This window comes from Mesoplodon densirostris, chromosome 2 (assembly GCF_025265405.1).
Source record: "Mesoplodon densirostris isolate mMesDen1 chromosome 2, mMesDen1 primary haplotype, whole genome shotgun sequence".
In the NCBI taxonomy this organism is placed as follows: Eukaryota; Metazoa; Chordata; class Mammalia; order Artiodactyla; family Ziphiidae; genus Mesoplodon; species Mesoplodon densirostris.
The window spans coordinates 1862912-1889529 of NC_082662.1; the positions used below are offsets into that span (position 1 = coordinate 1862912).

The following is a 26618-nucleotide window of genomic DNA, read 5'->3' on the forward strand; positions in this document are numbered from 1 at the left end:
TTCTGCGTGATGCTGGCAAAGGTCTCCGGTCCAGGTGCAGGCCCGGCAGCCTGTGGCTGGAGAGTGGTCCATCTCCCTCCCCGGGGAGCACGGTCCCTTCCTGGACACCAAGGCTTTCCTGGGATCCAAGCAGTCAGCCTCTCTCTCCTCCTATCCCGGCGTTGACCCAGCCTCCAGCCAGCCCTCTAGGCTCTGGCTTTGGGAGTGAAAAGCAGACAGAGTAGAGGGAAGCTACACAAGCCCGTCTGCTGGCAGAGCTCAGCCCCCAGGCCTCTCCCGGGGCCTGTCCAGCCCGGGCCAGCGGGGACAGAGCAACTAGTGACCTGGTCTCCAGCTGGCTCTCCTGAGGAGCCTCCCCGGTGTCTCCGTGTCCTCCTCTTCTGTCTCATTCTCTGTTTTCACTCCTAGTTGCATTCCAAACCACAATTTCAGAATCTATTAAAAGAAACATAAAATCCCCAACTGGTTAGAATTCTCAACATTTAAAAATATGACTTATTGTTATTACAGCTGAGCCTGGGCAAATCTGCCAGCATTTTGGAACGCAGCGTCTTGGTCCTCTGACCTGGCCTGCGTGGGCACCAGCGGGCACCCTCTTCCACGCTTGTCATTTGAAAAGGCAATAGTGTCATTTTAAGGGGAGGGGAAATAAAACCCCTGGATTTGACCCCATTTCTCTTATTATTTTCCAAATATTCGTTTCCATCTTGTTTTCTATTCTTATGGAAATGACATTACAAATTTATGTATGTGTCTGTGCAGGGTACTTGTGACCCAGAAGGGAAAATCCCATGGATACAGCTAATTTGTCGGTTTGCTTAGCTTAGAAAGCGCTCTGGGACCCGTCGCTGAAATGCCACCCCTCTGGAGTGGAACTTGGTGGTTAAGAGGAGATGCCAGCCAGGCAAAATGCTACAGCTCTTTAGAGCCGAGCCAAGGAAAGCTCCAAGCCAAAGCTGTCCGGTGGAAGAAAGACCCAGAACGACTGGCACTTTCTCTCCTCGCTGTCCCAAGCCTGTGTCCCATGGGCCGGGGGAGGACTTCCTGGTGCTGCCACCGCCCACTGCTGGGGCAGGAGCTCACCCCAGGAAACAAGGAGGGAGCCTGTTACACATTTCAAGCATCTCGGTGCCCCCACTGGACTGTTCCTACTCATACGTGCAGCAGGCAGTAAGGACCCTCCGTGTGGGTCTGTACCCACTCACTACAGGACCAGGCTGAGCAGCTCCACAGGGCGGCTCCAGCCCAACAAATCCCTGTGCAACAAACGGTCGGAATAGAGGATCCCGGTTCTCCTTCTTATCTTGAAGAAGCCACCCGCCTTACCCGTGTTACTTCAGAGCACGCTTGCTCTGCTCGCACGACGTGTAACCCACCGTAGCTTGAGGACCGCGTTTTGTTGGAAACTAACAACCCCTTTCCAAATTGTTTTGCAGCAAATGCTGACGGACGCAGAGGTGTCGTCCCAGGAGGGCTGCATCCAAAAGGTAGGAGAGCTGGTCCGCGCCTTCTCCCCTCCCGTCCAGTGTACACCCGAGGACGGGTTATCTGTGGTCAAGCGTGTGCGCAGAATGCTGATTCCCGAGTGATTAGGACGGATGCTTGTTTTCACCGTGTAGCAGCAGGGGCTCACTTCACGGAACCATCCTAGCTCCGGAGAACCGAGGCAAGCCCCGAACCTGTGGGAATGCTTCGGGCCAGGCTGACGTGTGGAAATTAAATAAAGGCAGATTGTGTTTATTTAACTATCTCCACTGGATACTCACGTGAAAAGAATATAGAGAGAAAAAACACACAATTGGCTGCAGATTCAACAAAGCCGCTTGCAGTACTCAGCCTCCAAAGAGAGCTCAGGCACGGCATTGAATAAGCAAACCATCAAGCGAAAGAAAGTGTTAACGTGGGCATCATCCCATGGTGATGGGTAACAGCCGGTTGACAAACATTAGTTCCAAAAGGTTCAGAGAGTGAACTAGGCCCCCCAAAATACACACGCCCCCAGAGGAAAGCAGGCATCCACAGGCAGTCACGTTCCTGCGTGTGCACCCTGCACGTGAGACAGACAGCAGAGGGATGGGATGCAGAAATCACCTCCAAAACCCAGAAGCCGTTCATCAGATGTAGTTCAACGTCCATAGAACTCGGGCCATCCATACACATGCACATGCAAATACACACACAGACACACGTGCACACGCAGAGACATGTGCACACACAGAGACACAAATGCGCACACGTGCACACACACCAACACACACACACGGTAGCTGATGCGGTATTTGGGTTTTCCAGTAGGATTACTATAGCCTTCTCTCTCCTGGCATCTGGGCTTCAAGGCGCCACCCAGACAAAGCAGAGAGAGTCCATCTTCTCCTGGTACCCCGACCGCGTCGGGAAGCACAGCATGGGCGGCTGGGGCGATGAGTCAGCCAGGGGCTACCCTGCTCCTATCAAGGGCGGTTTTCTTAATGTCGGAATCACGGAGCTGTGCTCACGGGGCACTGTCACCTCTCCTGGGAGGGTCAACGCCACCGCTTGAGCGTGCATTCCCGTCATCAGGAAAATTCCTTTCTGGGTCTGGAAGTGAAGAGCAAGCAATTTGCTGGTTCTGCCAAACTTTGTGACTTTCTCCCTGTGTCTGGCTGGCTGGTTAGAGCCAAGGCCTCAGGGGGAGCTACCGTCTGGGGGGGCCGATCCGTAAGGGATGGGGGCCATGCCCTTCTCGCCGGGGTCAACCCCGGAGACATTGATTTCGGAGAAAACTGTGCAATGGGGGACGTTGTCTGACCCGGCGGTGACCTCGTGAAGGGGTGACCTCTGGCAGCGGTGACCTTCTGGCCTCGTTTGTCTCCATAACCGTGGTCTGTGTCTGGCCCCGGGGGGACCCTTTTGTCTGAGCAGAGCTGGGACAAGGTGTCCTCTCCCTGTCCCGCTGCCCGGGGGCCTGAAGCCTCTCTTCCTTGAAGCGCATCTGATGGCTCCGAAGTAAATCCCAACAGCAGCCCTTCCCCCTTCCCGTCTCCGGGAATGAACTCATGTTTTCTTAAAGGCTAAGGTAGCAGAGCAGCCGAAGCAGCTTCCCCACATTTCAGAGGATCGTGTATTTCTACTTCCCACGAGCAGGGGCTGCAGTCAGCGCGTTTCTTAACTTCTAGAGAGAACGTGGAACAGTCATCTTTTCCACAAAGAAGCAGCTGACGGGCTGACACCCCCCGGCTGGAGGTTAGAGGTGGGACGGCCTGGGGACGAGGTTCAAGGCGGAACGTCGAAAGGTCGGGTCTAATGTTCAGGTCGTGAGGAGGCAAGGACGCCTTTGAGCTGGCACATCCTCCGTTCCCTGAGGCAGGGCCATCCCCTGATTGGCCTTTCCTTTTACAAACGGCGGGGCTGTCGGGCCTTGGCTACCGTGGTCCAGACGGCCTTCCAAGAGCTACTCACGGGGTGGGTGCAGGTGCCGTCTGACCAGGGACCCAGGTCACATTGGTCGATGATCGAAAACGAAGCCTGGTGTCTGGAGCCATCTGGTCACTTCCCAGGGAGGGAGGGAGGGGCTGAGAGAGACTCGGGTGCAAAGGCAGCCGGGCTCCCGCTGCGGGGCCGGAGGACTGTCAGCGCAGCGTTCCCTTGACCTTCGTCCCAAATAGAAGGTGCAGGTTACCAACAGGTGTGTCACTTACAGCTGTGGAGATGCATATATGCTTATTACATAAGAGGACCACACGTGCCTCAGTGTGCTTTTTAAGGACTAATTTAGCGAATTCCTTGGTAATGGGACGGAGACCCCATTTATCAGTCCTGTGGTTTAGGATTTTCATGTCTGGCTGAACAGGGCTCTCCCCCTCCAAAGACGTGCACGTCTGGGGCCTTAAGAGACACCGGGGCCGCGTTGGAGGCTGTGCAGCCTTGGGTTGGTCGGCTGACACCTCTGAGCATCACTTATTCCATCTTTAGGATTAACCGGATCACACTTCCTGCTCTTTATTGGCGTGCGTTGGTGAAATGTAACTAAGGCTAATTAATTCAATCAGTGGCTTGACACAGGAGATGCAGAAACAGTGATGTTTTGTAGGAAGCGGTGGTTATAAATTCTCAGTATTAAAGAGGCAGGTTGCTGAAGGGTCTGTGGAATCCACCTGTCAAGAGTTTACAGGGGGGCTTCCCTGGTGGCGCAGTGGTTGAGAGTCCGCCTGCCGATGCAGGGGACGTGGGTTCGTGCCCCGGTCCGGGAAGATCCCACATGCCGCGGAGCGGCTGGGCCCGTGGGCCATGGCCACTGAGCCTGCGCGTCCAGAGCTTGTGCTCCGCAGCGGGAGAGGCCACAGCAGTGAGAGGCCCGCGTACCGCAAAAAAAAAAAAAAAAAGAGTTTACAGGGGACAGAATCCAGGCCCAGTGAGGCTAGCGGCCTCTACTTCTGCGGTGGAGGCGGGATTTGAACCCAGGGTCTATGGCGCAGGGCGGGGCTCACGTTGGAGTGACAGCGACCGCAGCCTATGAGCCTGCACTGGGCTTGGCCCCGCCCCTGAGAACCCTCCATCCCCCTCCCCCCAGCTCTCCTGTGCCCCTCCTTCCGGTCCCCTCCATCCCCACCCCCGCTGGTCTCCCGCCTCCCTCTGGCCTCCGATGTCCCTCTGTCCCCCAGTCTCCCCTGGGTCCCCCTGCGGTGCCACGCATCCGTCTTCGTCCCTCCCACCCTCCCCACCTCACCCCCCCACCCCCGTCTCTGCATTCCTGCATCCTCCTGCCGGAGCCCCATCTCCACGTGCGCAGTGCAGCCCAGAGCTTTCACACTCCGTGCTGGTGCCCTGGCTGCCCCTCGCTCGCCCAGGTGTGCACTTGGGCTGCGCACGCACTTCCCCCCAGAAGTCACTTTGGCTGCAGGTCGGGCTGGTCACCGTTTCTAGCCTCGGGCCGGGGCCTCTGGGACTGCTCGCTGCCCGCCCACTCCCTTTAGTCTCTGTTTACTTAGAGGGAAAGCCCGGGGCTCCTGGAGAGCCAACATCTGCAGGAGATAATCTAGCGAGTTGTCCATCCATCACTCGGGTCGCCTGGCTCCCTGGAGAGCCCGCCAGAGCCCGTAATAAAAAGGCCGGGCAAAGAGGCTTTGGGGACGAATAAAGAGCCGTGTTAAGGGCCCGCTGAAAATGGATGGAAGACATTATTAAGACTCAATGGCCGTCTTATCAAAATCCAATAGGATAGACATTTGGCAAAAGGCTTAAATTTATTCTTTGACTTTCTGGAGGGCTTGAATTTATCCGCTAACAAGAGTGTGGTCCACCCGGGGAGATGGTATCAGCTAGAAGAATTTTGATTCAATCTCTCTGGTGATATGAAGGGAAGCACCAGGCCCCCAACAGCCGTCCCATTGTCTCGCTTTATCTTGTTTTCTTTGACCATCTTGAAAAGGAAGGACGTGTTAATACAGTACAACCGGGAGAAAATGAAGAGGGAAGTGACCTCTTTCTTTTCCTTTTTTCTTCTCTCCCCCCACTTCTCTGCCCACGCTGCCTCCGCCCCTCCAAAATAAATAAATGAATCAAGAGTTCGCATCAGTGGGGCTGGAACCAGACTGGGAAAGGTGCGTCTTCAGAAGCATCCCAGATTGTGGCCACCCCAGGCAGGGGTGGGGAGCCCGAGGCTTTGAAGCAGAGTCAAAAATAAGCTGAGCTAATAAAGCCCTACTGCTGGAGAGGGACCAGGATAGGTCCATCAATCTCTCTCTGTTATTCCGTACAAAATGCTACAGGTCATAAAAGTCATCCGATAGCCCAACCTGGCACTGTCCAAATAGGGTGATTGATTGATAATTATGATGATTCGTGAAATGATTATTTGGATGTGAGGACCTCGGCCTGTCCCACTGGGCTGTTATACGTGCATGTTTTATATAGCCTGGCCCGGGCACAATGCCTCTGGTAATGGGCGCCCCAGGACTCCTGGCTCCTTCCCCAGGGACCTGAAGGCTAATAAAGGATGATGGGGAGCCAGGAAACCCGAGAAGGTGGGAGTGGAGATGGACAGGCAGCTGCTAAGTGTCTTTTGTGCAGCAATTAGTTGAGAGGATCACACACCCCAGGTCTCGTGGAGGCTGCGACCAGGCTGCGACCAGGCTGTGCCTTGGGGGTTTCGGGCCAGGCATTTGCGATCAGTGTCTCTTCATGTGGTTTATTTCCTTTGCATTGTTTTCCTGGAGGAAGCAGAGGTATTTTCCAGGTGGCTGGAGGGTGAGGAAGGCCGGTGGGGAAGGAAGGATTGTGGCTGGAACAAGAGATGGGGAGATGCTCCAGCCCCAAGGCCCCAGGGCTAGGGCCAGTGAGCACGCGTCGCGGTCAGCCGGTCTCACTGGGACCAGAACAAGCTTGATTGTTCCTGTTATGCTTTGCCTGTGCCAGCGAGGTTAGTTTTAGAAATCCTTTTCTTTTCCTCTTTACCCCCCAGCCAGCAACGCTCAGGAGCCACCCAGGTGCTATAATTCAATTGCAGTTTACCTACAACGCCCTTGATTCCTGACAAAAATCACAGCAGAGTCCCAAGCCCTAAGAGGCCTGGGCTCACAATTAATAATTTGCATGTGGGATCGGTTATGTCTTTATGAAATCAAAGTGTGCTTAGCTGCCACGGAGACAGCTCCAAGTTGATTTTGATAATCTCGGGCTGGATAGACTTGCTTCGTTCCGGTAAGCCCCGGACAAAGGCTGGACAGTGGCTGAAAGCCCTTCGGAGACATGCTTCCCTTTCCTTTGTTCGGGGTTGCTGATAAAAGAACCAGGAGTCCATTAATTCAGTGAATGAACATATAGTAAAGTCAGTCCCCTCTTGAGAACAATAATGTTGAGGTCAGCTTCGGTTGCCATGGAAACTAAGTACTCCTAAGAAGTTTGCATCCTTGATTTTGCTGAATCAAAGGCTGCCGAGTGGAGAAGTGTAATGGGGCCAAGACGCAGAAAGTCGGAAAGCCCTGCCTCCGCCGGTCCCCTTCCCGCAGCAGCTCTGGGCTGGTGGCCTTGGGGACCCTCAGCCGCTGGGGACCAGCCCCGCGTCTTGCTCTTGCCCCTCCCCCTGCCCCTCCCAGAGGCCTCATTTTTTCACAACTGTAGACGCTTATCTGAAGAGGCCCTTAGGCGTGACCCTGGTGGCTCGGGTGCAAGCAGAAAATCCAGCCTGAGGGAGGGGCCGCAGCCTGGAAGCCCTGGCCGCCTCCACATCAGCCGTCCCGGGTGGACTCTGCCCTCTCGCCACCGCGCAGCACCTGAACTTGCCCTCTGGGGGGCCGTGGCGCTGTGGCCCCCTCCCAGGCAGATAAGGGTGATTAATGGGCAAACAGCAGTAGGGTGTCGAGGGCGAGTCGCAGGCAGCTCCAGGCTGGACTTGCATTTTGTTCCCCCAGCAACTGAGCTGAGTTTACCACCCCCAGCCCAACCTAAGGGCCCCTGAAGTCAGCCTAAACCATCAGATTAAGCTGGGGAGAGATGCAGGTAATTAATTTCCTCCGGAGTAATTTATTACCTGCTGCAGACCTGCGTGTCTGAGGAAGGCCTCGTCTTAGCTGGATGGGGTGGGGCAGGGGCTCAGAGCAGGCAGAGGGGGGCACGTTGAGCAGATGGACCCACCCAACCCTGAGACCCTCGCCTGGGGGCTGGGAGGAATGAGAGGTGAATTTTCCCTCTGTTTTTGCTGCTGAGAAAGCGATGAACTGGGTTTTCTTTCTCATACTGAAGCATCCCTGGTGAAACCTTCTGAAAGGCTTCTGGGCTGCAGCTTGGGATGGAGGTCCTGGAGGAGGGAGGTGGGTGTGAGGGGGCCAGAGCCCGGCCAGCAGGACCCCCCTCCTTGGAGTCCAGCAGCAGCTCCTGGCAGGGCGCATGGGGAGCAGGTGACATCTCTGTGGTCAGGCCCTTCCCCCACCCTGCTGACACTCTCTGCCCAAACCTCAAGCAAGGGCAGACAAAACGTCACTGATTTCAAAGGACAGATTCAGAACTTGAAAAGGTACATTACCCGGAAAGTAGACAAAGGACCCTTTCCTTCTCACTGGAGACCCGGGTCGGGAGGCCATGCTGGGTCCGTCGCCTCCGCCCAGCCCACCTCTGGCCCTCTGAACCTGGCTCTGCCCTGGATGGTGTGGCTCTAGGCCCTGAACTTGAACTTCTGCATTTCTGTTTCCTCCCCTGCGAATGGAGAAATGATAATCCAGAACCCTGCGTGGCCTGGGCATCAGGAGGATAGCGATAAATTGGGCCAGCTGAATGGACCTTGGGGCCTGTGGCCACTGTTACTGATATTGTTACTGGTGTGGGACAAGGGGGCCCACGTGGCCCTGGGTGGCCCTGGCCAGGGGACCACCTGCAGCGGGTCAGAGGTTACAGGCGTGGTGCCTGCCTCACTCTCCTGGAAACCGCGCCAGCACCTTGGGGTGTCCAGGCGGCCCTCGCAGGACGGCGCTGGGGAAGGTGGCAGGGAGAGGTGGCCTCCGCCGGCAGCGGGTAATGAAGAGGATTTACTGTCTACATTACCGGCTTTATAGGAGCCAGATGGCGGTGTCAATAAACTCTGTCACCTTCAGGTGGGCGCAATGGTGAGTTAATTAAATTGTGCCGCACCATTAAGAGAGAAAAATATATCAGCTTGAGGCCTACTCAGCGCCTTCTGCTTCGAAAGGAGACACGAGCTTCCTCTGCAGGCATTGCTGGCTCGTGGGCGTGTCCTCTGCCTGCAGCACAGGGAGAACCACAGGGCTCACCTTTGCTCTACAAAACCTGCCGTCGGGTCTTCGTTCTGGGTGTAAGGCTGACTTCTGGTTTTATACACACACACGGTGTCAAGGTGGCCCGTACCTCTCCAGGGTAAAGGGCGGCAGCGGGCGGGTACTGTGGACCCTCGGCCCCTCCCACGGCCGGTCACCTCGAGCCGCGTGTCACTTCTCTCTCAGGGTGCAGGCGGAACATCCAGGCCTCCAGAGAAAGCCGGCTTCCTGAGGTCCCCTCGTGCCTCTGAGGGTCCCCCATGAAGGTCTAGGGGGGCCATGGGCACGTGGTCTCCAGGCAGGGCCCTGGGCGGCCCCCAGGCCCGAGAGTGGGGAACAGAACCTTCCACTGCTTCTCTCGGCCCAGGCCTGGGCTAGAGCGGGGAGGGCCTCATCCTCCCAGCGTCTGGGGGTCTCCGAGGCCTGCCTGGCAGGTGGAAACTCTTGGGGAAGGCCGTGTCCTCCCCATCCCACCTGAGAAGCTGCCTGCTGTCCTGACAAGCACCTGCCCCGGGCTCGGGGACGCGGAAGGTCCACCCGCCTCTCAGCTCACCTCTGCTCATGACTCCTCTGAGATGTGAGGTGTCTCCCTGCATGTGTGTACAACAGGTGTGTGAGGCACAGGTGTGTGTAGCACAGATGGGTGCGTGGGGGTAGGGTCCCGCGGGGTCCGTCAGAGCCTGGCCCTGAGCCCCCAGCCTCCGCCCCAGCTCCCAAGGCAGCTTCCGGGCCCATGTTGCTGCAGGCTGACTGTACCTTGTGCTGATGCATGGGAGGCAGGGGGAGTGGGTGTTGGGGAGGAAGGACAGCAGACGGGTGGGTGGGCTTGTGGGGAAGTGGAATTGAGCCTCTCTTGCTCCCAGCGAGGCTGTCCCCTCCTGAACACCAGCCCTGGGAGCCGGGCGCTGCTGCTGTTCTTACTGCTCTCATGGTCAGTGTTGTCGTTACAGAAGCCTGCCAGGCTCTTTCTACACATCGGCTCATTTACCCCCGATCACCCCCAGGCACTATTATTCCCACTTCACTGCATAGAAAATTAAGGAACAGACAGTTTGTCAGTTGCCTAAGGCCACACGATTCGGTGGGGAGGCTAGGAATTTTCCAGGGCCAGCCACAAGACTCCAAAGCAAGTGTTCCTAAGTCTCATGTTGTACTGTGTATTGCCCTCCAGACCCTTCAGGAATTGGGGTAAATATGATTGAACAATAAATACGATTGAACTCAGAGAAAAGCGAGAGGGGGTTGGGCTGGAGTAATTGAAGTTGGTGTATCAGTCAGCTATTACACAAGGACGCTGTGTAACAAACCACCCCAAACCCTTAACACTTAAAACAACACTCATTGTTCTTCACCTGTCTGCAAGTTGGCTGATCTAGTCTGGGCTCGGCTGGGCTTGGTTCCAAGCTGATGGTTGGGTCCAGTTTCTTCCTTATCCAGCACGGTACGTGGGGCCTGTTGTTCTGGTGGGGATGGCAGGAGAGGAGGGGGAGGTGACACACATAATCGTCATTGCCCTTAGGCCACAGAAAGACATGGAGGAACTTTAAATACGTATTATTAAGTGAAAGAAGCCAGTCTGAAAAGGCTACACTTGTATGATTCCAACTCTACGAAATTCTGGAAAAGGCAAAACTATGGAGACAGTAAAAAGATCGTGGTTGTCTGGGGTTGGGGGTGGTGGTGAATGTGGGAGCACAGAGGATTTTTAGGGCAGAGAAACGACCCTGTAAGATACTGTACTCGTGTATACATGTTATCATATATTTATCCAGACCTGTGAATACACAACACCAAGAGTGAACCCTAGTGTCAATCAGGGGCTTTAAAGATGATGTATCACTATTGGCTCATCAACTGTAACAAGTGGCCACACTAATACAAGATGATAGTAATAAGGGAAGCTGTTGGCAGGGGAGACGGTGGGGGGGTACATGGGAAATCTCTATACTGTCCACTCATTTTCCTATAAACCCAAAACTGCTCTAAAAAGATGAGGGTTATTACTTCTTTAAAAAAAGGATTTTCAGGGCCTCCCTGGTGGCGCAAGTGGTTGGGAGTCCGCCTGCCGATGCAGGGGATACGGGTTCGTGCCCCGGTCTGGGAGGATCCCATATGCCGCGGAGCGGCTGGGCCCGTGAGCCATGGCCGCTGGGCCTGCGCATCCGGAGCCTGTGCTCCGCAACGGGAGAGGCCACAACAGTGAGAGGCCCACATACTGCAAAAAGAAAAAAAATAAAATAAAATAAAAAATAAATAAAAAAATAAAAATAAAAATAAAAAAAGGATTTTCAGAAAGTGGCATATTATACACACGCACACATCTTACATAAAATATATACTCACATTTAAGGACACACGTAATATGAAAAGGCTGGAAGGAAATACACAAAAATACTGTCATTCTTTGCGGTGATATAATGGGTGATTTTTAAAAATTAACATCTATATGGGGTATTTTAGTTATTAAATATGTGAAGTCACATAAAGTGCTTATACAGTTCCTGTCCTATAGCAACACTCTAAGTGGCAAAGGACTTAACACTGAGGTGACCATGGTCAGTCCACAGGGAGCATTCCTGTTAGTTAGGTTATAAACTCCTTGTAGTCCAGGGTTCCCCCCCGGGCCTTCGTGTGGGCTCCCTCAGTGCTGTTCACCCACGTGTCTGACTGTGCCTTCTGGGACCGAGGTAGGATGGAACTTCTGCCTGCCCTGTGGTTGGATGAGCTGTCAGGCCAATGGCTGTGAGAGATGCAGGTCACTTCTAGCTCAGTGGCCAGCGGCTAGCATGATACCCTCCAGCGCTCTGTGCCCTCGGAAACTGTAGCCAGGAAGATAGATCCTGAGGTGATTAAGCAGAGGCACCCTGTGAATGCGCCAGGCCTGCGGCAGAAATGCAGCTTTTGTCAGGCCTCTGCGTTTTGGAGACTGTTTGTTATTGGGGCCTAACCTCACTCACCCTGACTGATTCGTTTAGGGAATGCCTGGTGCTTTGTCTGGTTCTGCATCGTCTCCAAACACCCTGAATTCATTCACTCACTCACTCACCCCCTCAACAAATACTTACCAAGCACCTACTGTGTGCAGGACGCTGTCCCAGGTGCTGGAGACACCAGGCCGAGTTCCACCAGGTCTCTGCCCTCACGGCTCATGTCCTGAGACCCATCGCCTGCGCAGATGGTTTGCCACAGGCTTTGTTCTTGGGGTCCCTGGTCCCCTGGTGATGCCCAGCTGCAATGTCCCAGATCAGACACTCCTCCTAGTGGTGGGCAAGCTTCCAAGAGCTTCTTGTGCTGTTTGCTCTGTGCATTTTGGGTAGAAATGCCCCCATCTTGTCACATGGCCTTGGCCCTATCCCTGTAGGTTGGTGATTCTAAGCAGTCATATTTCTGGGCAATTCTCCTTTGTGTTCTCTATTATAGAAAGGGGAACATTGTGAGGATAACAAATTGATTCACGCCAGAAGGAGCGGGATTCTTAATCTAACAGATTTGGCGTGAGGGTATCATTTTCTCACTTAATATTTCCTTCTTTGAATGATCCCTCCTTCAGCACTGGCTCTCCGTTTGCCGACGGGATGCATCATTTCCAGCTGACGCCACTCCCATCAGCCGGGGCCGTGTTGGCGAACAGTTTCTTCTTACCCAGTTAACAAGATGTTTCTCCAGTATAGTGTTGATAAATTAAGTCATAAAAAGCAAGACTTATTATTTTCTGTTGGAACCTTGCCTCTGTTATTTCTGAGCAATGGCCAAGATTCAGAGTATTAGCCACAGAAATGTGCGTGTTGCCGGGGATGGAAAATTATCACATAAAAAGAGTCTGACGTGCTGTTCATCATAGATCAGCTGAGAGTAAGGAGAGGTATTCAAAGACAAAAGTGAATAATAAAAATCTGCTTCTCCAGACTCGCGCTGGGTGCCAAGGGGATGGGCCAAGCTTGCGGGTCTCAGCGTCCCCGAGGATGTCCTGTGTGTGCCGCAGCCAGGCCAGCGCTTGCTTCTTGCCACTCAAGCCCGAGGCTCTGGGTTACCAAGGCCCCGAAAGGGCAGATAATTATCGGAAGGGAATCTGAAGCATGGGCACCCTGGAGAGCTACAAAAATAAAATGAGGAGGAGGAATTCTGAATAGATTTCCTCCCTTTGTATTTCTGTTTTGGACGAGAAATGCAGAGGTACAATAAAAGGGAACTGGCAAGGTAGAGAAAAACATCAAATTAGCCTCAGAAAGGTCTGGACCAGCGGGCACACTGGGGGCCAGTGGGCATCTTCGTCCCGTGTCGCCCACATGCGGCCCCTGAGAGGTAGAACCGGCCCCAGGGGAGGGCTGTCTCTTGCGAAGCTCACCCAGGAGGATGGTCTGGGTGGGCGCTGACCGGCAGGTCCCAGGATGGGGCTTAATGCCAGGTTCTCAGCAGGTGAGGAGGACAGGCCTCTGCCCGGGGCGCAGCGACTGTGTCTCCTGTGAGCAAAGTCAGGCCACGTCGGGGCCAGGACCCGGGGAAACAGAGGCCACATCTGCCTGCTTACTGCAGTGTCCCTGAACCTGGCAGAGGTGACGAGCTCCGGTCGCATCTGGAGAGTGCAGGGCCCTCATGGCAACCCTGAGAGGCAGCTGCTCATCTTCCTGGGGTTCAGACAGGCAAATCCCCACCAAGGCCACGCAGACCGTTGGCGGCACACTTGGTCCCACTGAAAGCCCGGGGGGACCCAGCAAGGCATCACGCAGGACAGCCCGCCGCTCACCCTCTGGGCCGTCCCTGGTGTCTGATGGGAAAGCGTGTGTCCCCAGAACCAGGCACAAGGGCGGGTGCTCGGCCTGGGGTAGCTCCCGCTGCCCCTCCTGGGTGGATTCACCGGTCGCCGTGCTGCCGCGTCCTGTCTCCCTTCCCCTTAGCACAGCAGATGCTACGCGTGTGTCCCTCACCCCAGCTTCCTTATTAAACACCCGTGATTCTCCCTTCATAATCACCTTTTGAGCCCAAAGTGTCACTGTAATACTCCTCAAAGCCCTCACCCCTCTCTGGGCCCGTGGTTTCCCAACACGACACATCATTTGCCTCCTTGGGAGCCCCCAGGACGTGGTGGGAGGGGAGCTCTGTGTCTCCTGGCCCCTCTTCTGCATCCTCACTCTCGGGGGCCGGGGTACAGCCTTTGCCTTGGGAGCCCCATCCAGTGCCCTGCACTGCCACGGGGAGCACTTCCTGAACTGCCCCGATTCCTGTGCTTCTGGGGGCCAGGCCCCCAAACACAGCTTCAGAGGCAGAGGGCACTTTGCTCAGCCTGCCCCGAGCTGCCCCTGCAGCCCACACGAAGGGCTGTCCACGGCACTTTCTGGGGGCTGGGGGGATTTGGTGGCGGCAAGAGCCTCTTGGAAGGCAAAAGGCTGTCAGAGGACTTCGTTATGTTCTCAGGACCTCAGTTTCCTCTCCTGTAAAATGGGGATGATAATAGCTCCTGCCCCAAAGTTGTGTTTAGTGGTTACATGAGTTACTGTGTGCAAAGCACACTTAAAATAGCACATGGCACAAGCTTAGGGCTCAGAGTGAGACCAAGGAGATGGTGATGATGATGACGGTGAGGATGGTGAGGATGACGAGGATGGTGATGTTGGTGACCATGGTGATGGAGATGCTGGTAATGATGATGATGGTGGTGATGCTGATAATGATGACAATGATGGTGATGGACCCTTGAGGTCCCACCAGACACCATCATTCCACGAGGGAACCAAAGAGCCAGGAGAAGATGTCCACAAAGGGAGCCAGACCACAGGAATTCCTGTACTGGCTCCACCATCATGGGCGTGACCTGGGACAAGTCACTTAACCTCTCGGGGCCTTGGTTTCCGACCTGGCAACTCAGGGCAGACATTCTGTGCCCAGCTCCAGTGCCCAGTCTGGGAGAACCCTGGAGATAAGGCTCGGAGCAGTGTGGTGGCTAGTCCCTCGCAAACAGGAGGCAGCCCTATAGAAGAAAAAAAACAACCGGAAGCGACGGAAAGAAAACTGGTAAATGCCCCTCACACGCTGGCCCTCCGCGGTGACCTCTCACCCAGAGAAGCAGGCCTTGGGGAGTTAATAAGAAATACAGGACTTCCTGTGAGATAGCAAGTGAATTGTGAGCTGCGAATTACTTTCTTCCTTTGAAAAATGATGTAGTCGGGTCAAAATATTTTTGCGTCTCAAACACTTGAGTTCCTTTGTCCTTGGGGCTGACATGACTCGGTTTCCATGCAGCCTCACAATGCGTGGAAACATCTTTTAACTGCCAGACGGCCCTTCTGATAAGCCTGCGAATTCATAATGTGCCTTTGGAAAGCTGGACGGGTGAGAAAGCAGAGGCCTTTGGAAAGACTATTTACACAGCAGCGAAAGGCCCTCTCCCCGGCTCTGGTAAACAGGGCCTGGAGCACCGGGTATTGAGTGCCTGCTGGGCGGGGACGGGGCACAGGACAGTGCCCGCCCACCCACACTCCGCACCCAGCCGGGCCCTCGGGGTTGGGGGGGACCTGCCCGGGGCTGGTTCCTGGGAGCCAGATTCCCAGGTGACCTGCCTGCCTCTGCAGGTGACAGACACACTGAGGCTGGAGCTGTGACGGTCTGGCTGGCCTGGCGGTCGAGGCAGAGTCTGGGAGAGCTGGCGTTGCCTTCACAGCCCCCCTGGCCCCGACTCAGAAGTGTCCCCGTGGCGCGGGTTTGCTCAGCCGACGGTGGGCCTGGGCCGTGGCCTGCTTGGGTTCTTGGTCAAAGGGAGCGTGTCATGCTGCCGTTCTGGGCCACGAGGCGGCAGGATGGCAAGGGACAGTGCTGTCCACCCCTCTGTCCCCTTTCCTTTCCAAGCCACCCACCCTGCTGCTCAAAGCTGAACCGAAGGCTCTGTGCACGTAGTTTTCTGGGGAAAGAGAGAACTAAGTGAGCTCGGGCACTTACACCTGCTACAAAAGGCTGGCTGTGGGATCAGCACTCGAGATCAGCTAGAACCAGTTCTGCAGACGAGGAAACGAGGCCCAGAGAGGGTCAGTAACCTGTGCAGTGTCACACAGCTGTGAGGTTAGAGCCAGGGCCTGAGCTCAGCTCATCTGGCTCTGTGCTCTTAGCAATATGATGTGCCCCTCCTTGACAGACAAGGGTCTGTTTGCACCATCCGTGTGCATGGCTGACCTGGGGTGGTGGGGGGGAGGGGGGCGGTCCCTGGACCCTGAAGACCCAGGACTCCCTCTGTCAGCACTTGGGAACCCGGGGTAGGGGTTCAGCACCCGTTTATGGACTGATGGAGCCCATCGAGGCGGAGCCAGAAGGAGCCTGTCTTGCGAGGCCCTGACGGGGCCATAGAGGTGACGCAGACCTGAAAGTCTGCGTCGGGGCCTCCCCATTGCCCCCACCAGCCTCTATTCCCTCACGGCTGCCCCCGGCCGCCCTGTCCCCAAAACTGGATGATAATGTCGGGGGGCTGGCCTCCCTGCCAAGGGGTCATGAGGAAGAGGAGAGCTTGCAGAGAACCCACAGAGACAAGCCCCCAGCCTTCAGGAGTGCTCTTTGCAGGGAAGCCCTAAAGCGATCACGAAGACAGCAGTAATAATAATAAACAGCAGGCCATAGGAGTGCACCTGCGCTCGGTCCTCAGTCCACGGCAGCTCAGAGTCTGTCCACACCCTCCGAGCTGCTGCCAGGTGCGGAAGGGGCTTGAAGCTGGCCGCGCTCCTTGAAAATGGACCGCAGTCCCAGTGGAGCCTGCCTGCCCACGGGCGGGAGGGTGTGTCTGTGGCGGGAACGCTCCCAGGCCAGGGGCCCTGCCCGCACGGCGGCTCCTCTGGGCGCGGCCTCCGCTCCAGTGCTGCCAGCAGACGCTCAACTGTCCCCTCGGAGCCTGGCTGCGCTCTGCCCCCAGGTGTGTCCCCCGCGCTCCCCCGGGTGTGCCGCCGGACCCGGAGCTGCTTCTGCCTGGGTTTCAGTTGCATCGAAGGCCCAGGGATGGAAGGCCATTCTGAGAACGTGGTTGGTTGACCCTGACCGGCGTGACGATCCCATTGCCCCGAGGCCCGGTCTCCCCTCTCACCAGGCTTTGTTGCAGCCTTGCCGCAGGTGTGGGAACATGAGGCCCAGGCCGGAATTCCGGGACAATCCCAAGTATGTAGGGAACGCTGCTCTCCTGCGGGGCGTCCAGGCCAGACGGGACCACCTGTCAGGTGGTGGGAAAGCTGCTCCTGCTGTCCCGCTGCAGGCTTGGGGCAAGGCCGCTGCTGGCCACTGGGCCTCCGCCCCCTGGCCCTGAGGGCCGGCACCAACTCACCTGGCTCCCGCCAATGGAACCCCCCCAAAATCCAGCCAGAGCGCCAACAACAGTGGGTCCCCACCTTGTGTCCTGCCACGGCTCCCTGAAAACACGGCTCGAGGTCCCTCTGGGGGCAGCAGCTGTTTCCCTGGCAAACCTCTTGCTTCGCTCCGCAGAGAGCCTGCTTGGGCAAGACTGATATTGAGGGAAATAGCTCCTTAAATAGTTTAAGTGAGAAACGCGCAGAAGTCTTCAACATCCTTTGGAAGAGCAACCGATGGTCAGATGGCAGAGCCTGGTGGGACCTCAAGTCAACATCCGTCCGTTCATTCACTGGTTCAGGGGACCAATCTGGCAGAGCCTCCTCTGCACTGGCACTGTCCCTGGTGTTGTCCCCAGCATGGTCCCCGGCACACAGCTTCACCCATAGGATGGGTAAGCCCGCTCTGCAGACCAGGCTTCCGGGCACACGGTGGTGAGACTTTGCCCAAAGCTCCCGAGGGGCCGTCTAGCACGTGGCCCCCGTCCCCGTGGCCCCTCAGCTGTTCCCGTGGCACATGTTTATTGAGGACCTCCTGCGCACGGGGCTAGAGCTGGGCCCTGAGCCGCAGCTGTGACTGTCAGGCCCCTGCCCGTGGAGCCCCCTCCCGTCTGTCTCGTTCTGCTTGGGATGTTTTAACAAAAGTACCACAGACCAGGCTGGGCGTCCCGGGCACTGGTGAGTCAAGGCATGCTCCGAGGGGAGGGGGCTGTAGGGATTCCAGGGTGCGGATGGCTGGGCATGGGAGGGACCAGGGAGGTGACAAAAGTGATGTATTTGGGGTATTTTTGAGGGAGAAGCATCAGTATATGGCCACGAGGAGGCCAATGCACCTGTGGGGGTAGCTGGGGGGCCATTGGCAGGGGGAGCCTGGGCAAGGGGTGGGGCAGGTGGAGGTGGGGATGTTAGCTTGGTACTTGGTGCACCTTATGCCTGAAATGTGCCAGGAACATCCCAGAGGACCTCTGAGTACAGGGGAGCCTGGGGCTTGGGCGGCCATCCGGGAAATGGGAACCCGGATGGGCTGGGAGGGAGCTGGGTGGCTCTGGAGCTGAGAGCAGGGGGAGGAGAGTGGGGAAGAACCCTGGTGCTGAGAGTGACAGCAAGATGGAGCCACACTGACTCTGGTCTACGGACAGCGTGACCAACAGCCTGGACAAGAGCATTGTCCCCTGAGCTGGGATGCCAGGGACCTGTGGTCCAGGGGACCCCCCTGAGGTCCTGGGAAAGGGCTGCTGAGTCGCCTTGGAGAGAGGGGGTGAAGTCAACAGGACCAGCTTCCTGGTCTGGGGGCCCTGAAATGACGGGCATGACAGTGGCTCTGTGACAGCCTTGCCCAGGGGCCGCCTGGAGAAGGAGGACGGTGGGGTTCGTCCCGAGAGCCAAGGATGGCAGCTGCGGGTGGTTAATGGGGAGATGACCCAGACCCCATCTGGAGGGACCCGAGGTCCAGCTCGCGCAGCGCACCACGAACTCAGTGCCCACTGAGCCCCGCAGGACCCATTCCCAGTCAGGGCCCCGGGCCCTTCATCTCTGTGATCCCCTCATGTGAGCCCACCCAGCTTGGCCAGCCAGGCTCCGGCCTCCTCCCTCTGCATCCCGAGCCCAGTGGCTCCAGCCCAGGTCAGGCCACGAGGTCACTTTTTCACCAGGTCCCCGTCAACTGGAGTCCAGCCGGGGAGGCATGGGCGCACGCGCTGAGTCAGCAAGAATGGCCGTACGCTCCGGTCGTCCTAAACGCACGTTTAGTAACTATTTTCTTCTTGCTGCTTCAGAGGCTCAGAAATGGGCTTCACCCTTCAGCTGGTAATGAGAAGTTAATAAAAGTGGATTTTGTGCAAGGCTGGCCCTCTGACATCTTAATCTTTATTAAAGAGACGTAAACTTGCAAGGAATGGGCGGGCTTGCCCGGCACAGCCGGATGCCTGGAGAGGACGCCAGCACCGCACACCCCTCCACCGTATCCGCCGCAGAACAAGTGCACGGACCCCCTCTGCCCTGGGTTCCTGCGCTTACCTTGGCAGACGCAGGTCCATCGTTGCTGGACAGCCCCCTGTGAAAGAAGTGAAAGAGTGGGGGGCGGGAGGCTGCCATCTCCTCTTCTTTTTCTTTTCTATTGAAGTGAAATTCACAAAACTTACAAATCCGTTCTTTAAAGTGAACAATTTTGTGGCACGTAGTGCATTTGTGAGGCTGTGTAGGCACCACCCCTACCTAGTTCCAGGCCCTCGTTTTAGCCTCGAGGGGACCCCGTCCCCCACCCCCACTCCCCCGGCACCAGCCCACCTCTGTCTCCGTCTGTGGTTTGCCTGTTCCGGACCCTTCGTATAAATGGAGTCACAGACGTGGCCCTTGCGTCTGAAGGTTTTCACGCAGCGTCACGTTTCCGAGGTTCACCTGCGTCGTGGCCTGTGTCAGTCCTTCGTTCCTTTTTGTGGCTGAGAAAGATTCCACTGCGTGGATGGAACACCACGTCTTTACCCGTTCGTCCGGATGGGCATCTGAGTTGCCCCGTCTTTGCTGTTGTGACTAGGGCTGCAGTGAATGTGCTTGTTCCAGGGTCCAGGACCCAGGGTCCAGGGTTTGAGCCCCTGATTTCCATTCTCTTGGGTAAATAGCTGGACTGGGCCTGCTGGATCCTGTGGTGACTCTGGGTAACTTTGTGGGGGAACCGCAAGACTGTATCCCCAGTGGCTGCCCCATTTTACATCCCGGTGTCCATACTCTTTTGACCCAGAGCTGCTCTGAGAATGAGAATGGGCTCCGCAGAGTGGCTGAAGGGCGGACCCACTGACCCCTGGGTGACCAGAGCTCCTGTCCCCCCTTCTGCGGATGGGGTAGAGCAGGTACCAGCCCCTCCACCAGGGAGGCGAGGCCTGGCCTGGCCCACAGGGAACCCCACTCATAGGATGAAGGACGTTGACACTGGTTCTAAGCAAGTCCTACAAGGAGACCAAGCTGTCTTTTCAGGCCCTGCTTAGATCAGGGCCGGGTTTGCTTACAGACAATGTCCGTGAGAACAAGCTGACCAGCCCTGACCCTAGGACACAGCCAGCAGGCGCCCATACCCCTGCTAGCCTGGATCCCAGGCCCTCTGACAGCCACCAGCCGTGGCTCCCATTCCTACACGTGTGTGAGCACGTGGTGAGCAGGCCTTGGGTGCGAACCTGCCAGCCCCACGGTCCCATGTTCCCAGCAGCCCTGGGGCTTGAACAGGGCCACCCAGAGCCCCTGACCTCACTGTGGATGCAGGCCCAGCCCCCCGGCAAGCGTCAGGTGGGGTGTGCGTGTGCATGTGTGTTTGTCACTCGCTAATCCACCAGCAGAGGGGAAGAGGAGGGTCTTTGTCAGTCTCCAAGCAATTAGGATAATTAAAAAAGAAAGCTTATTGGGTAAACATGCTCTCAGATGTGACCCCTTAATTAATGGACTACAGGGAGAAATTACAGCAGTGGTAAGATAATTAACACGTGCATTTAAAAGAGAACCGTGAGATGGGGTGTCAGAGGACAGGATACCCGGCTGTGCAGGGCGGGCTCTGAGGGTGAGGGAGCCCCACTGGAGACTTACAGCTTGTGGTGGGCAGCCCTGGCCGGTGGGCGGCCCCAAGGCCTCAACTAGGGACAGGTCAGAGAAAGCCTGTCCCTTCCTAAAGAAAAATCCATGGTCCTCAGCAGAAACCGCAGCCTCCACAGTGCTCACCTTCCCAGTGAGTATGACCAGGGTGGGGAAAGGGTATGGGCACTAGAGGGTCCTCCAAGGTGGACCTTCCACCTCCCAGCCCAGCCCAGCCCAAGAGTTCACTGGGGCCACTAGGAGAGTCTGATCTTCCTAGAATATGGAAGCTGTAGGGCTGTCAGTGATGACCTGGTCCGGGACCCCAGCCCCCAGGTCCCCCAGTGCCTTGGGGGAGGGGAGGCATTTGCCTTCCCCATCCAATCCCAGCTGCTCGGCTTTCATCTCCAGCCTCACCCTGGTTCCGAGGCTGGCTGGGGGGCTGGCGGCGGGGGCGGGGGGGGTATTGCCTCCTGCTGGGGGAAAACCATTGACTACATGGACCTCCTCCAGAGGTGCAAAGGCCCTGGGGCTGGAGACCCTCCCTGTGAGGTGCAGGGGCCCGGTGACCCACTGAAGGCTCCCACCCACTAGGAGCCTTTCTTGGCAAGCAGGCCCACCAGACCCTGCTAGACCCTTCGGAGACGGGGGTCTCAGAGATGGGGGTCTTGGGCATGTTTCTCGCTTTTTCAGGGGGGAGAACAGAGACACACAGGTGCAGGTTTCGGGCTCAAGGGAGCGGAGTAGCTGGCAGTAGTGGAGAGCCTTGATAGACAGGCCTGGGGAAGTGTGGCCTTCCTCCCCGCCCCACCAGCCCCACCAGTGCAGGGGAAGTCCTTCTAATTTCTAAGGGCAGTGGCTGGGCAGCCAGGCCCCTCTGGGGTCCTGGAAGTCTCAAGGTCAGAATCAAAAGCCCAATCCCCCTGTGCCAGACATCTGAGAGGAAGGAGCCGAAAGCATCCCCCCAAATTATGGAGGACGCCCCCCACATCCTACCCCCCAGTGGGAGGGCTCTTCTGTGGTCGTCACAGACCCTAGAGGTGCCAGCAGGCGGGGACACCCTGATGGCTGATGGGCCTCGGAGAACAGCAAACGGCAAAAGTTTGGGGTAAAGAATTCACTCTCAAGTCACTGCCAACCAAATCCAAGAATGACAACAAGACGGTAGCCCTTGGGAGCTCCGCCCAGAGAGAGGCTGTGGTCACCCAGGTCCTGCAGCCGGCCGGGGACAGGGCCAGGCTCAGTCCCTGCTGCCAGGAAGCCTTGGCCTCACAGCTGCCTGTGGCCGTAAATCAACTTACCACCCAATGAACCGGCCGGAGACGGAGGCCAGCAGGTGGAACCAGTCTCTGGAACTGCACGGAACCTGGGCCGTGTCTCTCAGCTTCGGTTCTGGGGCGAGGCCAGGCCGTCCGTCACGGTCAGCGGGCGGTGGACCTGGGTGGCAGGGAAAGGGTGCTTCTGCTTCAGAGGCCAAGTGACCCTGGCTTCACCTTGACCTGGGTCTGCCCGTCCCTGCCTTCGGACATAAGGAGTCTCCTTCTCTTCTCTGCCCCCTCCACACACACCCCATCCTCAACTCCCTGTCCTGCAGGTGGGATGGGCTGGACAATCACCTCCTCGTTACCCCCCCCCCACCGCCGTCACGTGACAGCCGAGGCCCCTGTAAGGAGACCAAGTCCCCACGAAGGTGCCCCCGCTTGCCTGTTCGCTCTTTTGGGGGCAGCTGTCTGACCACGACTGGTCAGGTTGGGACCCAGTGCCCTCGTGGGCTGCAGAAGGGTGGCAGATTCTGGAAGCTTCCAGAGACGGCCGGCGCCCAGGAAGTGCTCCAGCCCTGGAGTATCTGGCTTATAGTTTCCTTCAGGGCAGGTTCTACAGGGACTGTTTTCATGGCCCGGGAGCGCGTCATCAGCTCCTATCTGCAGGGGGTCTGAGCAACTGGACCCTGTGCATCTTGGGTTCCCCCAACCCCGTCTCTGATCAGGGGCTGGATGCATTTTCACCTGCAGTTCTCAGGACTCAGGAATAAAAACCTCAGCAGGAGAGGTGCTGGGCTCTCCCCTGAGCGCATGCGTAGCCGGCGTCATGCAGCCCGAGCTGTTGATCTCCCCTGGGACCCTGCTGCTCCATCCATACGGGGTCTGACCCCCAGGGAGCTGACGCAAGGCTGGGATCCTGGAAGGGGCTCAGGACACACCAGCTCTGGGGGCTCAGACCCCCGTGGCCCACCGATCGTCATGTTTCCCCTGGGACACAGGTGCGGATTTTAGAGTAACTGGTGTATTGGCTGCATGTCCTCAGTTGTGCATTAGTTGAGGGCAATTCAAAAGCTCTTGATGTGATGCCGGGTTTCTGGGAGGCACTAAGCCGGCTCCGGGGCGGCTGCCTTAACATGGGTGTGGGACCAGTGTTCCAGGCCTGGACCAGGTGGGCAAGGCCACGGCCTCCTCCTTGCCCTGTGCCCCCAGCCCCAAGGGTGAGGAGTGGCCCCATCCCCGTGCCCTCTAGGGCAGTGGCCGTGTGAGCTGTGCCCATGAAGAGGCAGCGGGACCAGGCCTGGGCCCTGGGACGGGGGTGGGCACCCCAAGCCTCAGGTGTCTCGCCGGCCAGACAGTGGGGACCGTGGCCGTGGGTCGTGTCACGTCACCCTCCTGGGCTCGCACGGAGGACTGAGCAGGGCACGCAGCCAGGGCCCCACGAACACGCGGCCGTGACGGCGTGGCCAGGACCTGCATCTCCTCTGAGAGAGTCGGGGGTCCCTTCTCCATGCCTTGTCCCCCTCACTGGATCTGCAGGGACAGAGAGACCCCTGCCGCCTACCCGGGGGACCCCACACACGGTGTGAGACAGACATACCGTCCACAGGGTGCCCTCAGCGCTGGGAGGCGAGGCCCGCGGCGTTCCTGGGATGAGCCTTGTGGCCCCAGCCTCCGGACCGCGTCCAAGGTGGGGCGGGGTCTCCCTGCATCCATCCATCCGTCCACTTGTTCACTGACCACGTCTCTGTGCGCCCGCGTGGCCTGTGTGGCCCTGCCCTCAGTCTGGGTTCACCTAAATCAGTGGACGGAGACGGAGTTCACGGTGCTGGGGGCAGTGGACGGAGACCAAGTTCACGGTTCAGCTGTGGGCAGTGCTGCGGAAGCTTCCCGGTGAAGACGGCTGGGGCAGGACCTAAAGGGTGGAGCAGAGACCATCAGGAAGGGTGTTCTCGCGGGGAACAGAATATGCGAAGGCCGGCCGTCCGGAAGAGCATGGGCAGCAGCACTTGGGAGGTTTCAGGTCCTCCCGCCCGTCTGGGACACAAGGAAGGGCAGGGTGACGGGAGGCGCGGCAGGGCCCCGACACCACGTCAGGCAGCCACGTGCTGGTGATGGATTTGGAAGCGGGGGCCACTGCGATGAGCCTGGGGCCTGGAGTGTGGAGACCCTTGTTGGTCCCTGGGACCAGCTCCAGGGACGGCGTGATGACACGTGAAGTGGGCAAACCCTCAGGCCTCCGAGAGTACCGGCCAGAGGAGGACGCCCCCTTACCCGGGGAGCTCTGTCCCTGCCACGGAAAAGAAAGACTCCAGGCAAACAGGATAAAATGTCGACAGTTGTCGACAGCAGTGTTTTCCGTGATTCCATGTTCTTTGCTGTATTATTCGATTCCCTTTTGATATAAACCAAGACTCCAGTCAAATCTGGGGAAGAGATTAGAGCAGGAGAGAAGCCCATGTACACTGATTCACCCTCTTTCTTGGGGCTGTGACTCCCCATCCCCATCCCCTGGGAGTGGGGCAGGGATGTCCCTTGAGTCAGAATGTGCTTTTGTGGAGGGAGGAGCCGGGCCATCGCCTGAGCCTGGGCAGGTAGCCCGGGTCCGCTGCTTCCAGAGGGGCAGCCAGGGCCTGCATGGGAGGGGATGCCTTTGGAATGGCAAGACAGGGCAAAGCGCCCTCCCCAGAAGCAGAAAGGAGTCCAAGGGCAGGACTTGGGGGGGCACCATGGCTTAGCAGGTCCTAACCCTGTTCGCACCCTTCTGATCCCTTGTTTCTTCTGAACCGGGTGAAAGGGGCTCACAGAGGGGTGGGGGCTGCCTCCCAGGTGTCCCAGTGGCCAGAAGAACAATGGATGCTCTGCCGTGGGAGGGGGCTTTGGGGGCAGAAGTGGTGAGTGGGGGGACCCCTTTTCACGTCTACTGTGATCCTACCCAGGATGCCCTGAGAGCCCTCTGATCCCCGTGTGTTCAAGTGTGAGTGTGTGCATGCACGTGTGTGTGCATGTGTGGATGGGGGGTCATTTGTCCGTGAGTGTGGGTGGACAGACTCTGCGTGTGCGCACATGTGTGTGCCCCGTGTACTCACGCGCACATGGGTGAGTGTGCCTGAGCGTGTGCACATGTGTGGTGGTGTGTGTCCCAAGTGCAACACCCTTGCCATGGACTCAGCGCTGGGGAAGGAAGGAAGGAAGGAGCCGCTAAAAGTGAAGCAGTCACATCCATCTCCGATTAACGAATCAGGATCCGAATTTTTAACTAATTGAGTACATTAAATAGAAAGTCCCCCAAAAAGAAAGGGGGGGAAAAAAAAGACTAATACAAGACACTTTTCAAAACGTCTTTAATAAAAAGTGTATTTGGGATTTGACCGTAATGGCTATCCTTGCTTGCCAAAACCTGTCGCCCTGGCAGGTAACTCTCATCAAGCATATCTGAAATGGTACCTAAATGAATTAGCAATAAAATGGACTTAGGCCGAGCAGTGGGGACTTCCATTAATCTCGGGTTAATCACTAAAGAGGTGCCATTCACTCTTCTTAAGAAGTCACATTTTTCTCCCCTTGCTGGCGACCAGATTTCATAAAGTAACATATTTCTAATGAAAGGTCTCTGCTTGAATTAAACCCTGAAGGTTTATGCAGATTTCGTGTTTGATTACTGCCGGCTGCGGAAGGGAGGCCCTCTCTGAAAGGGCCCCAGCGTGGAGTTCATAATATTCTTTGAAACAAAATAGTGCACTTGTGCTTAGTGGCTTTAATCAGCCCTGACTTTTCATAGTCAAACAATAGCTAATTACAGTAACACCTGCCTTCCAGGCCCTGTCACAGGGGCTCCTGCCAGAGAGCGGCCTTGTCTCCGAGCTGCGGGATTATTACAGACTCTGTACAGAGTAACTAACTGACACTCAGCAAGTTTGGTAGCCATTAGGAAAGGTTTATTTTGCTGCCGCATTGCTGGCTTTTCCATTCCATTCTTCTCCTTTGTGTTTTTGGGGGGCAGGGAGGAAAGAGAAGGGGCCTTGGGCCTGGGTCGAGGATCGGGTGCAGGACTCGCACAAACGCTGTGCATCTGTTCCTTTGGGCTTGAGATTTAGAAATGGGTGCTCTGGTGCGGGGCCCCGCACATCCCAGCCAGGGGCCAGGGAGGGCCCACCAGGGAGGGCCCACCCAGCAGCGCCCCATCTCAGCTTCCTTGAGTGCAGCGTTATTTCACATGAAACGCTCCGCGACGCACGGGGAGACTGGCCCAGTGGAAGCCATAGACTATTATCTCGTTAAAGTCTTTCTTTTCTCATTAATTTTGCCTGGCAAATGAGCCTGAGTTTTCCAGAACCCAGCCAAGTGAGTAACATCAACCTGTCAGCCGTGGGCTTGACGGCGCCTGTAACAAGTTCCTGGAAATGAACAAGGGACGTCAGTGATGACAAAGTGATGGGCGTCCTGTCCCCTGGGCCCCCCGCCCCCGGCCCGCACCCCTCCCCACAGCTGCCTGTTCCTGGCCCCCCATCGCCCCCGTGCCCCTTTGGCAGGACCCCTAAAAAGTGACAGAGATGGAGGGAGGAGGAGGGTCCAGCTGGGCCCGTCCAGGGGGGCAGTTACAGACCAGCGGTCATCACACGTGCCAGCGGTAGGCTTGTCTGCTCCTGACCACGGCCCCATCACCCCGTCCTGCCACTGGGAGGGCTCTTTCAGGGGACAGTTTGGGACGCAGCCGTGGACCAAATGCTGGACCAGCCCTGCCCGCT

At 57.0% G+C, this 26618-nt stretch overlaps 1 protein-coding gene across 1 annotated transcript in view; it reads left to right on the forward strand.

The window, feature by feature from the left end:
* The window catches only part of PRDM16 (PR/SET domain 16), a 320517-nt gene that overhangs the window by 158041 nt on the left and 135858 nt on the right, over nucleotides 1-26618 (forward strand). The window contains exon 3 of the mRNA XM_060079376.1: nucleotides 1437-1487. Coding sequence (XP_059935359.1) covers nucleotides 1437-1487 — 51 coding nt within the window. The remainder of the gene's footprint in view (nucleotides 1-1436; nucleotides 1488-26618) is intronic.